At 38.0% G+C, this 14539-nt stretch overlaps 1 protein-coding gene across 4 annotated transcripts in view; it reads left to right on the top strand.

Annotated features, from left to right (window-relative positions):
• The first annotated feature begins 1744 nt into the window (after positions 1-1744).
• Positions 1745-14539, top strand: part of galnt3 (UDP-N-acetyl-alpha-D-galactosamine:polypeptide N-acetylgalactosaminyltransferase 3 (GalNAc-T3)) — a 73816-nt gene continuing 61021 nt past the window's right edge. For 2 of the 4 annotated variants that reach the window (XM_041201698.1, XM_041201697.1), the window contains exons 1-5: positions 1747-2406; positions 9148-9757; positions 11917-12089; positions 12723-12872; positions 14192-14426. In XM_041201698.1, coding sequence (XP_041057632.1) covers positions 9261-9757; positions 11917-12089; positions 12723-12872; positions 14192-14426 — 1055 coding nt within the window. In that variant the 5' untranslated portion in view covers positions 1747-2406; positions 9148-9260. Of the gene's footprint in view, positions 2407-9147; positions 9758-11916; positions 12090-12722; positions 12873-14191; positions 14427-14539 lie in introns of all 4 variants that reach the window. The other 2 variants (XM_041201700.1, XM_041201699.1) reach the window with 2 other exon arrangements.

The following is a 14539-nucleotide window of genomic DNA, read 5'->3' as shown; positions in this document are numbered from 1 at the left end:
GAGAGAAAAACATAGGCTGGCTGCTGCAGGTTTTCTTTGCTCTTTAATTCTCTTCTGCTAATGTTCCTGGACTATACATTTTGAAGAAGTTCTGTTCTTATCACATGAAAAGCGTTTTTCTTTTTGCTTAATTGTAGTTTTTACTTTGCCAGCTCCATTGGATTTACTTTGTTTTATTATTATTATCTTAGTTTGCTTATCTACTTTTATAACCCTTCATATTCAATTTAGATAAATATCCTCTTCTAAAGCCAGTGTACCGGATCTTGGTTAATAAACAACCCATCCATCTTGCCTTATCCCATTTTCACCCCACTTACCTATAAACAATGTCACTGACACCCAACTTGCTCCTTATTTGGCCCTAGAATTCGATCGTGATCTCCTAAAAGTGACAGTAACATACAATGTACAACTTTGCCAATTTTCTCTCCTAATTTCTAGACATTATGATTGATCCTACTTTTAGCATTAGTCTCTCCCTTGAGTCATTAGATGCCAATCGCATAGAGCTGCCAAATAGTTTTTAACAATTAGTTTTGAGTCATTCAGTTTACACTGATGCTTTTCAATTCAATTGCTATTTAAAGATAACGCTCGTATAATCTCTTATAATAATTTTGTTACCGTAAGTTCTTAACCTGTTTGCTTACAAACTTCTAGCAGGTCTTTCTCCTTCGACAACGCGTGGACGCTTCGACAGTTTCAGACTTGGAGATGAATTACTCCTCATTTTTTGTGCTGAGATTGAATCTTCTGTGAGGACATAGCTGTCACCTTTACTAAAATAAAAATGATCGTTTGTCAGCTGGATTCATGTAATACCTGAAGAAAACATGTGCATTGTGACAAAAGAAAATATTAGGCATTTACTGCAATCTTAAACGTAGATTGGTTTACATAAAATACTACTCCTAGCAGGAGGCGTTTCTCATGCACAGGATTTCGAAACGCTAATGCAAAAGCGCCATTCCTGGTCTTACTGAGCGGATACGAACTATTGTCTCCGGTAACACAGGATCTTTCATGTAACCAAATGTAATTTCCCGTGTCCTGCCGCTGTGTTCAGATCCGAGATACACCAGCAAGCTTGGGGTGGTACGGAACTAGTGTTTGCATTCACGAGCTCTGAACATCTCGGCTTTTTGTAGTTCTTTTGGCTAGCACGCGTTTGGATCTGTATCCGTATCCGGAATTTTTGCCCAAAAGATTGATACCTTTAGCATAGGAATGTGGTCTCTCGGATATTTTTGAAATTTTGCATCGAGCCAGCTGGATTCACAAAGACTTTAGCCACTCAGCCGGAATGCAGTTTGTTTTGCTTTAAAATTGGTGGTGGCAAGAAAAATGTTATTTCGGTGAAGAAAATTTTTCAGTCAGTACACAAGCAAAATAAATAAATCGAGAGGCAACATTCGTCCTGGCATTCTATGCCCATTAGAAAACTTTTACACAGATTGTCAGAACAAATCTGCAAGGTTTCAATGTTTCACTGATGCTGTGACTTGGATAAGGGGCTCTCTCCCATTTTCTTTTCAAGACCTGGTTTAATACCGTTTGTACAGCGACTGCAGTCTGCTTCACTAAATTCACAAAGCACCGCAGCAGCCCCCTCGTGCCGGTTCCTTTCCCTGTTCTCTGTGGATGGACCAATCTGCAAACTCGATAAATTAATATTTGTATCCTTCGCTTTCGTAAATTTATTCTCAAATTTCACATTTTGAGGACGGGTGTTTCCCGGGTGTTTTACGTCTGAAGGTGGACGTGGTTTTTTTTGTGGACGGATGTGACAGTCAACTTTCGACATGTTTAAAGGGAGAGTCCAGTGGAGGTGGTGCGGCCCCTTTAAATCTCCTGCCTGGAGCAAACTCACCTGGAATTGGGACTGGCGCATGCGCACCCGCGCCCACCTGCGTGTACACACCTGTTTCCAACGAGGCGGAAGTTGGTGCTGAGAGCGAGAGGAGTGGAGAGTGAGGGTGAGTGGAACCCTTGTGGAAAACTGCAGTGTTTCGCTTGTGGGGGACGCGGGCTGGGCTCCTCACCGAGTTGACCGGTTGTTTTGCTGAAAGCCGGTTGGTTGTGACAAGCCCCGACTGATGTCTGCTCGCCCTGAGACTCCTGCCTGATTCACGGTATTGTATCTATCGCCCTGGGCTCCACAGGCGATGAAAACTGATTTATTTCAGTCCAGATCTGATTGAATTTTCAAACTGCCGAGAACATCGTCACCCCACCTTTAATGTTTCATTTTATGAACTTAAAAAAAAAAATCAGGTACAGCGTGCACGGTCATTTCTTGAAGGTTTTGAAGATCTTTTGAGCTGAAGATCTTGAGAGTTTCTGGATTCAGGCTTTTCATTCACCTAAAAGTTATCGAGGCTCTTCCAAGAACCAATACTTAGGGTAAGTCACCATTTATTCTGCATTAAGCATTAAGAACACATTTTAAAAATCATCTTAAGTAATAAAAAGTCTTTCAGCATCTGTGGAGGAGAAACAGTTAATATTTTGAGTTGAATATAATTGCAACTTCCATGTTGCTGTGATGCTAGAATTAAAAACAAATTTGGACTCAGGAAGTGGTGTGAGACACTGGGTTTGACACTCATTGAGTATACCTCAAAACAAAAACTCAATTTCTTTACAATATTTATCTCTGTTTTATGCCAGAGTACACGTATAACTAAGGCCAAAGGGAGTCACAGTGAACCCCTCCGTATAGTTGGAGTCATACCTGGCGCAAAGGATAATGGTTGGGGGAGGCTCGCTATCACAGCCCCAGGGCATTGCTGCACAGTTCCTCAACAAAGTGTCCTCAGTCCAACCATCCCTCTGCCATAAGCTCAGGGGTACTGCTGTTTAGTGATGATCCCACAGTATTTGCCTTCATTCATCTACTCCTATGTTATCAAGGACATTCGTTGTAGCATACAACGGTGCATGAGTAGGATTTACCTGACAAAGGGTAGCTAACGTGCCGTACAAATGCCAGGTAATGACAATCTCAAACAAGACAAAAGCCCAGCCTCTCCCCTTGACCTTCACTAGCAATACCACTGTTAAATTCTCCATCATCAACATCATGAGGGTCACATTTGAAAGATTGCTTAGCTGTACGAGCCAGATCAACACTGACTGCAAGAGGAGGGCAGAGACTCTTTGACGCTCAAAAGCCTTTCTTCTAATTACGAAGCTCAAATAAGAAGTATAATCATATACTTGCCACTAAAGGCTGCAACAACACTCATGCTGGCAGCATTCAAGTCTGAGCAGTTTGCTTGATCAATGTTGTGCCATTGACCTAATGTCTGCTACTGGTTCAATGTGGCAACAGGATGCACAACAGTGCTACTGTTGTTATCTTGATACCTCCTCTCTCCCCTGCAACCTATAGTATCAATGACAACAATAGCAATGCTTTAGTAATAAAATCACCTCCAAGTTGTCCATCAATCTGATTTGGGAATATGTTGCATTCCTTCATCAGTGCAGGATCAGTGTTCTAGCATTCCCTACCTCATGCAATTTTGGGAGCACCAGCAGCTTGAGATATCAGTGATTAAAGAAACACACCCACTGCCTTCTTGGAGAAACCAAGGATGACCAGTAAATGTTGGCTTGCCAGTGCCACCTGGAGAAAATTCAAAAATAGATTTGAGTACTGTGTCAAATTTGGTTTAAAATGCTGAGAAGGTCTCACTAACCCTTGTGGGCACTGTTTAAACTTAAACAGATTTGACGTAAATGATTAGAGTGTGCAGACAGTCTGTGCTCCAAAAGTATTTAAATATTGAGGATTGTATAAGGAGTTTAACATGTGCCTAGCTGACAGCATTACTGCTGCTATCAGTCTTATTGATTATTATTGCAGACTATAGTACACCATAAGCTTCAGTTCTGTATTTGTAGAAATTGATTTATTTTGTCAAGTACAGTAAATCATTAGCTGAAATTTTCAGTATTGGAATTTCAGCTAAGTTGAAAATCATACAATATTTTACCATTGTCAATGAATTGTGTCTGCATTAACGGTAACAACTGTTTGAAAATTTCAGTCTGTTCCTTTTATTGGAGCAAAATGTGACTCAATATGTAATGATATACATTAAGGAAGCAATATATATTTCTAATTGTATTGTGAATTTTTAACATTGGATGTTTGAGTTGTGGTTGTCCATGAATGACACTATAATGATCCTGTCAGATTCCAGTTTTGCCCATTATTATTGCATTTAAAAGAAAAACCTGCAATTTGCAACAAGGAAGACGGATGGCATGAGTTGTGAATAGCCACAAATTGCTAGACAATTTCCACCGCTTTACCTTCAACCTCTGAAAAATGGAAGCTCGCTGTTGACCTCTTCCACAAATGTCTAAGAAATAGCTGCATTTGTGCTCACTTCATAAAATTAATATTGCTTTGGAAATCTTAAGGACCCTTTATGGGGTGACTTATGGTCCTGACTTGCTACTCAAATTTGGAGGCCCAGAGGGAGCAGTTGAAATTTGGCGTCTCATTCCTACAGATAGCAAATTGTTCCTGGTGGGACATTTGATTTAAAATTTTTACCCCCACCGCTAAACCAATCTTCCTTTTCCCTCTATTTCTCTTTCTGGAACTGATCTGATTCTAATTTGCCCTGTTTCCTTTTTCAAAGTTCACAGTGTTTCTTTCTCTATGCTTAAATCTTATTGGTCAACAACTTGTATTTATATTGCACCCTCGCTATATTTAAGTGCTCCAAAATGCTATACAGGAGCATAATCAAACAGGACTTGACATACAGCCAAATGAGATATTGGGATGTGGGTATTGTTGGCAAGGCCAGCATTTGTTGCCCACCCCTTTTTGTCTTTGAACTGAATGGCTTGATAGGCCATTTCAGAGGGCAGTTAAGAGTCAGCCACATTGCTGTGGACCTGGAGTCACATGTAGGCCAGACCAGGCAAGGATGGCAGATTTCCTTCCAGATGTTTTTTAACCACTGAACCATTGTCACTTGTAATCATTAAACTTCAAATTCCACCATCTGCTGTGGTGTGATTTGAACCCAGGTCCCCACAGCATTATCCTGGTCTCTGGATTACTAGTCCAGTGACAATATCAAACACACCACCACCTCCCCTAGTTGACTGAAAACTTAGAGGTAGATTTTAAGGAGTTGGGGACTTGAAGTAATGTTGCCAAAGTGACAAGAGAAACCATAGCAGCAGATTCTCTGACTACAACTGATAGATAAAAGGAAAGTAACCATTTGAGGACAGTCCCACCCTACTGAAAGTTGGAGGAGAGACATTGGAGGAGGATAGTGTGGTCAACCATGTTAAATGCTGCAGACAAATTGAAAAGGATGAGAGGGATAGGTTATCACTATCATAGGAATATAGGATATTGTTTGTGATGTTAAGTTTGCCTCAGTACGATGGCAGAGGTGGGAATCTATTGAGGGGTTCAAATGTGGCATTTCAAGGAATCTGGGCACAGAATTGGGAGGTGACAGCCTTTTCAAGGACTTGAGAGGAAAGGGAAATTGGATTTGGACAATAGTTTGCCAAGGGTCAAGTAGAGTTTTTGATGGGGTGATGACTGCAGAATTAAAGTGGACAGCACTTGAGGAAAGTGACCCGGTAACAATAACAACTAACGTGATAACCAGGAAGGGAAGTTAGGAGCCATCTTGAATAAGTCCCACCATTCACCAAGGTCGTTGATCTCCCAATGACTGCATTGAATTGTTAGCCATTTGCACTTCCCGCAATTTGTGACACTAATGTTAAGTGCCATTCAAGCACACAGATTGCACAAAGGTCACAAAGCAGGGATCCTTTATTCCACTGGCATCAAATCTCTATAAACAATGGAAAAGCATAACTCAGATACAAATTATTTACAATGGACATCAGTGGCCAACATTGCAGATCCACCAGGATGCTATCAAGAAATTGACTCCTTATTTCTAACCAGTCGGGTAGCAGAGTTCAGTTAGTGGAGTTCACATTGCTAATTGTCATGACCACATGAGCCAGATTACCTGCTCATCCAGAGTGTAAAGGAACCTTCTGCTCTTCGGACTAGGGTGCTGTCTGGGCAGCCCACCTAGATTTCCAGCATCCGTATTCCTGCCACAATTCCCCTTCCTGGTTCTCTAGCTATGGTCTGAGGTTGCGGGCTGCCCTATTCATGGCCTTAGCTCTTAACACGTTGCAACTCATAAGCCTCTTCTCTTCTCCTTGCTGCTACTCTCTTCTCATGGCTTCAGGCTCTGCTCCTCCTTCAGCTTGTGCTCAGGGCTTCAGATGCCTCGCAGTGGGTGGGGCCCAGTATCTAGTCCCGGGCGGAAGTCGGGGCGCCAAGGTGTTGCTCACTTCACTTGCTACTCAAAAATAATTGGAGCTTTTGAGTGAGGGGAAACCAACCCATCACTAGATGCCCCACAAGCAAATTCTGGGCCATTTCCTTGGATTTCATTTTTTGGTATTTTAATAAAAATGTTGAACTTGTTCCATTTGTAATAAATGCAGCATTTTATTTTTTTGTGGCAGCTTAGTGTATAGTTAAGCCAAACTGAAATAAGTGAATTAGTATCCAAACTCATTAATATGGCTAAAATTTGATATGCTAGGTTACATTGGTGTAACATCAGTGAGTTAGACTGTAATACTGGATTTATGTGGACTGTATAATAAAAATAAGCCAATTCATTTGGTTGCAAATTCTCATTATACAGTCATATAATGATTATTACATTACTAAATGATTTACACTAGTCAAAATTTGCTATAATAGTGTGAGTTCTTGAAGATTACTTTTCACAATATTAAAGACCCTTTCTCATTCTCCTTTCACTTTTTCCCCCTACCTACCCTCAGTCCCTCAGCTGAAAATCCACACCATGGAGTGCAATTACCAATTTAGCTGTTGGGGGCGACTGCTCAAAGTTCTCTTGAGCTGGGTGTAAAATTTTCCTACTGAGTTACATATGTTTCACATATGCTTTATTTGCAATATATTCCACTGTTAATTATGTACAGTAGCAAATGGCAGTACTTACAGACTTACATTATCTTCAAGCATCTTGTAAATCAAGGTTTGCGTTACATTGGAGGAAATTTATTTGAAACTGCATGCCAATTTTGTCAGTCATTGTGTTTTTAATTTTAAAATTTAGTTGCTGTAGACAGAAAACAATTGATATATCTCGAGGGGAGGAGGGGAACCAATGTCGGGGAGGTGTGCATATGTTTGATTTTTGGAAAATAAAATGTCAACTGAATTAATGTCATGGTTGCGGTACAAATCAACTTCAATATTTTCATGGGAAAAAACATGTTATGTTTCTCAGAGGCTAACCCTAACCTGCTATGTCATATAAGGAACATTTGAGCGAAACATGAAAACAGTAAGGGTCCATGAGGTGTTGCTTTTTGCTTTGTTTTCATGAAATAGCTAATAGATGCAAAACATTTTGATACGGCACAAAAAAGAGCATTGTGGTCTTGCATTATTTGTTGTCAGTTCTGAATAACATTGGTTGAGATCTAGAGCTTACTCTAGATATTTGCAATGCGACCTGGAAGTTGTTATATCCATGGAATAAATGACCAATTCTAGCTGTATATTATAGGCTCACAAAAATAGTGGCCCAGAATTTATTAGAGCACTCCTGTTTATTAGACTATCTGCCCGCTCTTTAGTTCAAAATGTTTTGCACTGCAAATTGCTGGTCACATGAAGGATAGGGTGGTTAGATCTCTGGTTTACACTATACCCAAAGCATGATGCCTCAAAGTGCGAACAATCAACCTTATCATGCCAAAAACCTTGGAACTTACAGCCTACAAAGATGATTAACGTCAGTTGATTCAAGAAAATTAGAAAGGCATTTGAGGAAAATCAACTGGAAAGGAGCTGGAGATTGGGACTGACTGGATTGCTCCACAGAGCATGGACTCGGGCCAAATGGCCACCTCCTGTGCTGTAATGACTTGATGACTATGACTCTATAAGAGATGCACACTGGATAAACATCAGTGGGTGTGCCAAACTGCCTGTTTCCATGCTGTAATTTCCCCGTGTATGCAATTTTACATTAATGTGAAGAAGTTCTGGCTTCTCCCCAGTGCTAACCACATGAACATATGAATTAGGAGCAGGAGTAGGCCTCTCAATCCCTTGAGCCTGCTCCACCATTCAATAAGATCATAGCTGATCTATTTTTAACCTCAAATCCACATTGTTGCCTACCCCCATAACTTTTTAACCCCTTACTTATTAAGAGTCTATCTACCTCTGCTTAAAAATATTCAGACTCTGCTTTCACCACCTTTTGAGGAAAAGAGTTCCAAAGACACTCAACCCTCTGAGAGAATAAATTTCTCCTTTTCTGACTCAAATGGGTGACCCCTTATTGTTAAACAGCGATCCTTTAGTTCTAAATTCTCCCACAAGAGGAAACATCCTTTCCACATACACCCTATCATCATAACCAGTGCAAACCGATTTTGCTGACTCCAAAGCAAGATGGGATTTCTTAGAGGAATTTCTCTTCACTCTAAGAACTTTTACTCCATTTCACCCTAGTGTTAACCTGAATGCTAATTATGGTTCTCGATGCATTATTTTAAGGTGCAGTATCCTTTCAGTTATTTGGAACTGCATCCTTAGAGTAAATAATTTTACAGGATATACCTGATAACTTGGGCAAATACAGGATGTATGATTCACTGAACTGAAGTATTTAATCCACAATGCCATTGTAATTAACAGGAGAAGCAGAGTGTGTAAAATTTAAGACTGTACTGAGACTGTGCAGCGAAACTATGATTAAAACAATGCAATTTTTACTTTTTATTCAATTATTAGAAGTGAGCAATTTTGTTAAATTACAAGAGACAGAAGTACTGCTCTTACAGCTAAGGCAATAATGTATGCCATATGGAGTAAGAACATTCTTAAATAAGGCTCCTTTTTCTGTGTCTCTATGAGCACCTCTTTACAAATAGTAATGGATTGGTTATGTATTTTTTACAATTTTGTTTTTCAAGCAGTTGTAGCTTTCATTTCTATATAAAAAAAAATGACCGCATTGGGTCTGAAGGAGTGCCTGAGATTTGCATAGTATTTATTGACACTTTACTTTTCAGATTCAAGATTTTACTACCTCATGAAAGTGTGTGCAAGCTTCTTTGCTGCTGGGAGCTGGATGTTCTTCTAAACTTTAAAACAACATTTCTGGAGTGGATATTTAAGACTAAGCATGCCTGTAATTAGAAGGCTCTTAAGAAGACGTTATTTGCCCTGGAAACTTGTACTTGTAGCTCTTGTGTTTATCACATTTATATTTCTGATGCATAGGGAAGTAGTTGGGACTACAACGCAAGAGCCATGGCTGAAAGAAATGGTAGTAAAGAAAGACAAAATGTTGCACATGATGATGGGAGCAGTGAACAATCTAAGAGATTCAATTCCAAAAATGCAGATAAGAGCACCTATCAGACAGAAAGACTCTACAGATGGCAAAAAACCTTGTTTGCCGGGATATTACACAGCAGTAGAATTGAAGCCTTCCATGGAGCGGCCACCTGAGGATTCAAATGCCCCTGGAGCTTCTGGGAAGCCATTTCATACTGATAATCTCTCCCTAGAGGAGCAGAAGGAAAAAGATCAAGGAAATGAGAAGCACTGCTTCAATGCTTTTGCAAGTGATCGAATTTCTTTACACAGAAGCCTTGGTCCTGACACACGACCACCTGAGTATGTTTACTATTTGCATCTGATTTCAAGTAATCCATTACTCTTGTGAATTATGGCTTTTGTTTATATTTAATAAGACAGTTCAATTTGAACTTTATATTAGTATTCACCTTTGAGTGTAAAAGCCATTTAGATACTTTAATTTATAACTTGAACATGTGTGCATCAAACCTTTTAGAGAATGCATTGATATCACAGTTTTAGCATCATTGCCAGTTAAACATTGATTTGCAGTGTTAATCAGGAGGCAGAACCCAACCCAACTCCAGTGATATGGAGTAAAATTCCCTGGAAAGTGGAATCTTCCATCAGTTGGTTTCACTGCATAGAATGTAAATCCAGTGCAGATTTGAACTTGGGTTAGGCTGAGCACTTTGTAAACCATCTTAATTAAAATGTTTAGAATGCAGAGATGGTCCTCTCCCTGTTCTCAATACATATACATTCCTATCTTTTGGAAGATCTCCCTGTCCATGCATGTGTTGAGAGATATGAAGAGCTCTCCTCTAAACAGTATAGTGAAAGTTGCAGCTGGCAGGAACCACAACTGCGTTCTGGCTGAGTACAAGCTGAACTATAGCTATTGGTCCTGGACTGGTGACTGCAGTTAAATGCACTCATGTGTATCCCTTAAATGTAATTTGATTGCCTTTTAATGACCAGGTAAGCATTCAGAATTCATGTAAGTCATTTGATTGAGTAATCCATTTAATGCTATTGGTTGAGTATAAAGATTTCCGACTAACTCAATTCAAAGAAACATTTTTATTATAGAGTTGGATTTCTAAATTTTTTAAAATTAATTTACGGGATGTGGGCGTTGCTGGCTAGGCCAGCATTTAATCCCCATCCTGAATTGTCCTTGAGAAGGCGCCTTCTTGAGCCACTGCAGCTCCTGTATTGTAGGTACACACACAATGCTGTTAGGGAGAGAGTTCCAGGATTTTGACCCAGCAACAGTGAAAGAACAGTGATATATTTCTAAGTCAGGATGGTGAGCAGCTTGGAGGGGAACTCCCAGGTTGTGATGTTCCCATGTTTCTGCTGTCCTTGTCCTTCCAGATGGTAGTGGTTATGGGTTTAGAAGGTGCTGCCTAAGGAGCCTTGGTGCATTTCTGCAGTGCATCTTGTAGATGGTACACACTGCTGCCACTGTGATGGAGGGAATGAATGGCATCCCTTTCACAAGCAGTCAAGCAGACTGCTTTGTCCTGGATGGTGTCAAGCTTCTTGAGTGTTGTTGGAGTTGTACTCATCCAGGCAAGTGAAGAGTATCCCATCACACTCCTGACTTGTGCCTTAAACCACGAAACATAATTGAATTTACCTATTGCAATAATGAAATGTCACAGTCTACGTAAAAACTTAAAGGAGTGTTTTGTTTTAAATCCACTTTTTAATAGAAATTTGCCCATTTAAGCAAAATTTAATATTTTGTCCCTTGCTATGAATGCAGATGAATTATGAACTATAAGGACCTTGTTTAATAGCATACTTATCGTGCAGTAACTACACATTTAGACCTGAAAGTACGCATATACAGATCTAATGAGAAATTATATTTTCTTTCCTTAAAACATCCAAAAGTAATGTACTCCTGAATAAATATTCTTTTCACTAGAATAAAAGCCTAACATTGTCTTTAGCATAAATATAAAGTCACCCAGTGCAGAATTGTGGCTTTTTCATAGTACTTTTATATGAGAAAGAAATGGAAAGAAAAAAAAATGCAGAATAATTTGTTCCAGTTGTAAAAGTAAGTAGAGCATAATTGTATTATATGGAGCTTTACAAATATCGGTAAATTTGTTTATTTCTAGTAGTTCTATTGAATATAATGGCAAAATTCCATTTAATTCAACCCAGTCCAGAATTGTATATCTGTTATTCTGAAGATGTCCAATGAGAAATTAACAAAGTAAATGAACCATCAACTTAATAGCTGTTGCTGAGTGACATTTATAGACATTGCTTCAGAACTGGATATACTAATATAGAATGGAAGTGTTTGATAATTTCCTGCAGCTCTGCTAGATATTTAAGTAAAATAACAAAGTGGATAAAGGCTCTGTGACTGTAATATGTAGTCAAGAATAACATTTTTATCTTCATAAATTTCACTATATCGTCAAAATCCTTATGAAATGTTTTCTGTCCAGATGTATTGAACAAAAATTTAAGCGATGTCCTCCCCTGCCTACTACTAGTGTGATTATAGTGTTTCACAATGAAGCTTGGTCTACACTACTCAGAACTGTTTTCAGTGTAATGCATACTTCGCCCGCTATATTTTTAAAAGAGATAATTATGGTGGATGACGCAAGTACAGATGGTAAGTACAAGCTACCATCAAGACTTTTCTTTCATATGAATGATTAAGTTAAGTTTTTTTGGTATCTATTCCATGATCCCATAATTTACAAAGTATGCATGATGAAAATAGCCAATCTTCTTCAGTTTCTAAAATACTATTCAAGTATAATTTTGAAAAGATTTAAACCTACTCAGTATATCCCAAAAATATGAGTGAATGCTACTAATTTTAGATTAACCTTAGATAAGTGTTCACAACAATTTACTTAAAATACTTGTGACATAAACTAGTCATCAATATATTAATATTTATACACTAGCATGAGAAACTTTTACTTTTACTTTTGTAAGAAAAATATTGGGAAAATTGATCTGTTTGTTATGCATTCCAATTCATGGTAAAAATCCTGGCTGACATTCCAGTTTAATCATGATTCATTTGATATTTATTCAGACAGTGGGTAATCACAAGAATATATTTTAATATTTTTAAAAAAGATTAGATTTCTTTCCATAAGTGTTTTTAGATTCACAAAGAAACAACTTTGGATATAAATCAATTGTCTTTGTTCAATGCTTGTGGTTTGATTCTTAACTTTTTTCAACTGATTTGCTCATTGAAATAGCTACATTGAAATATTTCTGTCTACAGATTACTTAAAAGATGAATTAGATAATTACGTGAAGCCATTTCAAATAGTTAAAGTTGTTCGTCAGCAGGAAAGGAAGGGGTTAATTACTGCAAGATTGCTAGGAGCCTCAATAGCGACAGGAGAGGTCCTGACCTTCTTGGATGCCCATTGTAAGTTGACTAGTTTTGACTTTAATAGAATGAGTATAACAATTTTGTGAATAATAATTGTAAGCATTACCTTTTGATCTGAGAAAGTAAGTTAGCCCTTGAAGCACTGTTTGTTTAGTCTAAACCTTACTAAAGAGTGCACAAGCTTAGATTGGTTTATATTTTACAAATATTCTGATATATGATGTACGGTAGTATTGTCATTTTGTTATTGGGCTGTCCATCCAGAGACCTACCCTAGTTATTTGGGGAGGTACATTCAAAACCCATCCACTCAATTAGGAAATTTAAATAGTTAATTAAGTGTCTAGAATTTTTAAAAAATAGACAGTATATGCAATGACAATATTGAAACTACCAGATTGTCATAAAAAATCCATCTGGTTCACTATGTCATTTAGGAAAGAAAATCTGCTGTCCTTACAAAATAGCAGATGCCAGTCCCACTGCAATTTAGTTGACTCTTAACTGAAGTGGTCTAACAAACCACTAAATTTTATAGCGATGGGCAATAAATGCGGGCCTTGCCAGCGGCGCTCACATCCCATGAATGAATATGAAAAAAAAAAATTGCCTCCATGAGCCAATCTGGGCAGTTAAATTTTATAAAGCTAGCAATACTCTCAAGTGAAGTGAACCCAAATATTAAAATTAAGTGCTGAGTGTAAAAATACAAACCAAATAAATTAACTGAAAATGAGCTGAATTCATGATTTACTTAATTGACCACATTTACTGTTTAAGTCTACATCATTGCTGCTACTTAAAGATTAGCTTCATGCTGATGGGACACTATTTGTTTATAGAAGCCATGAGGAAGATGTCAGGAAAAAAATCTGACCCATAAGAGATCAAATGCAAAATTTTATCAAATGGGGGATCCCTTCTATTTTTTATTTTTGTTAATTTAATCCAAAGTGGATGGGAAAAGGGGAGTGTATTATATGATAAGTTTCCTATCCTTCTCGCCAAATGTTTTACACAGTTCATATGCTAAGAATTCTTTTTGATTAATCCTATTTTCCAACTTATTTATTTTTCAATGTGTAATATATGTGCATACATCATATATTAGCAAATTGGTGAATATCTGTAGAGGAAAACCAAAAATTTAAATTTTTTGCTATTCATTAAGAAACCCGCAGAGAGCAGTGAAGCTACTTGGGGCTAAAAATAATTTGTTTGATTTAATATTCTAAGATAGCATAAATTTACATTTTAAGCAAAGTCTATTGGAATTATTTGCTTTCTGCCAGATATTTTCCTAGAATCAATGCAGCACAACCTTTAATATGATCAAAACTTTTTTTTTCTGTTAGGTGAATGCTTCAACGGTTGGCTGGAGCCTTTGTTGAGCAGAATAGCTGAGAATTATACAGCTGTGGTGAGCCCTGATATCTCCAGCATTGATCTTAATACATTTGAAGTGGCGAAACCAAATCCATATGGACAAAATCATAATAGGGGTAACTTTGACTGGAGTCTGTCATTTGGATGGGAACTCCTTCCTGACCATGAGAAAAAGAGGAGAAAAGATGAAACTTACCCCATCAAGTAAGTTCACATTTTCAAAATGCTAATGTAATATTAATTATGTTAACAAACGATGATACAAGAATTACAAGATAAATATCCTGATAGATATTCATCAACCCTTCATTGCATTG

The sequence above is a fragment of the Carcharodon carcharias genome, chromosome 12 (assembly GCF_017639515.1).
Source record: "Carcharodon carcharias isolate sCarCar2 chromosome 12, sCarCar2.pri, whole genome shotgun sequence".
Taxonomy (NCBI): domain Eukaryota; kingdom Metazoa; phylum Chordata; class Chondrichthyes; order Lamniformes; family Lamnidae; genus Carcharodon; species Carcharodon carcharias.
This window is presented reverse-complemented; position numbering and strand designations above follow the sequence as displayed.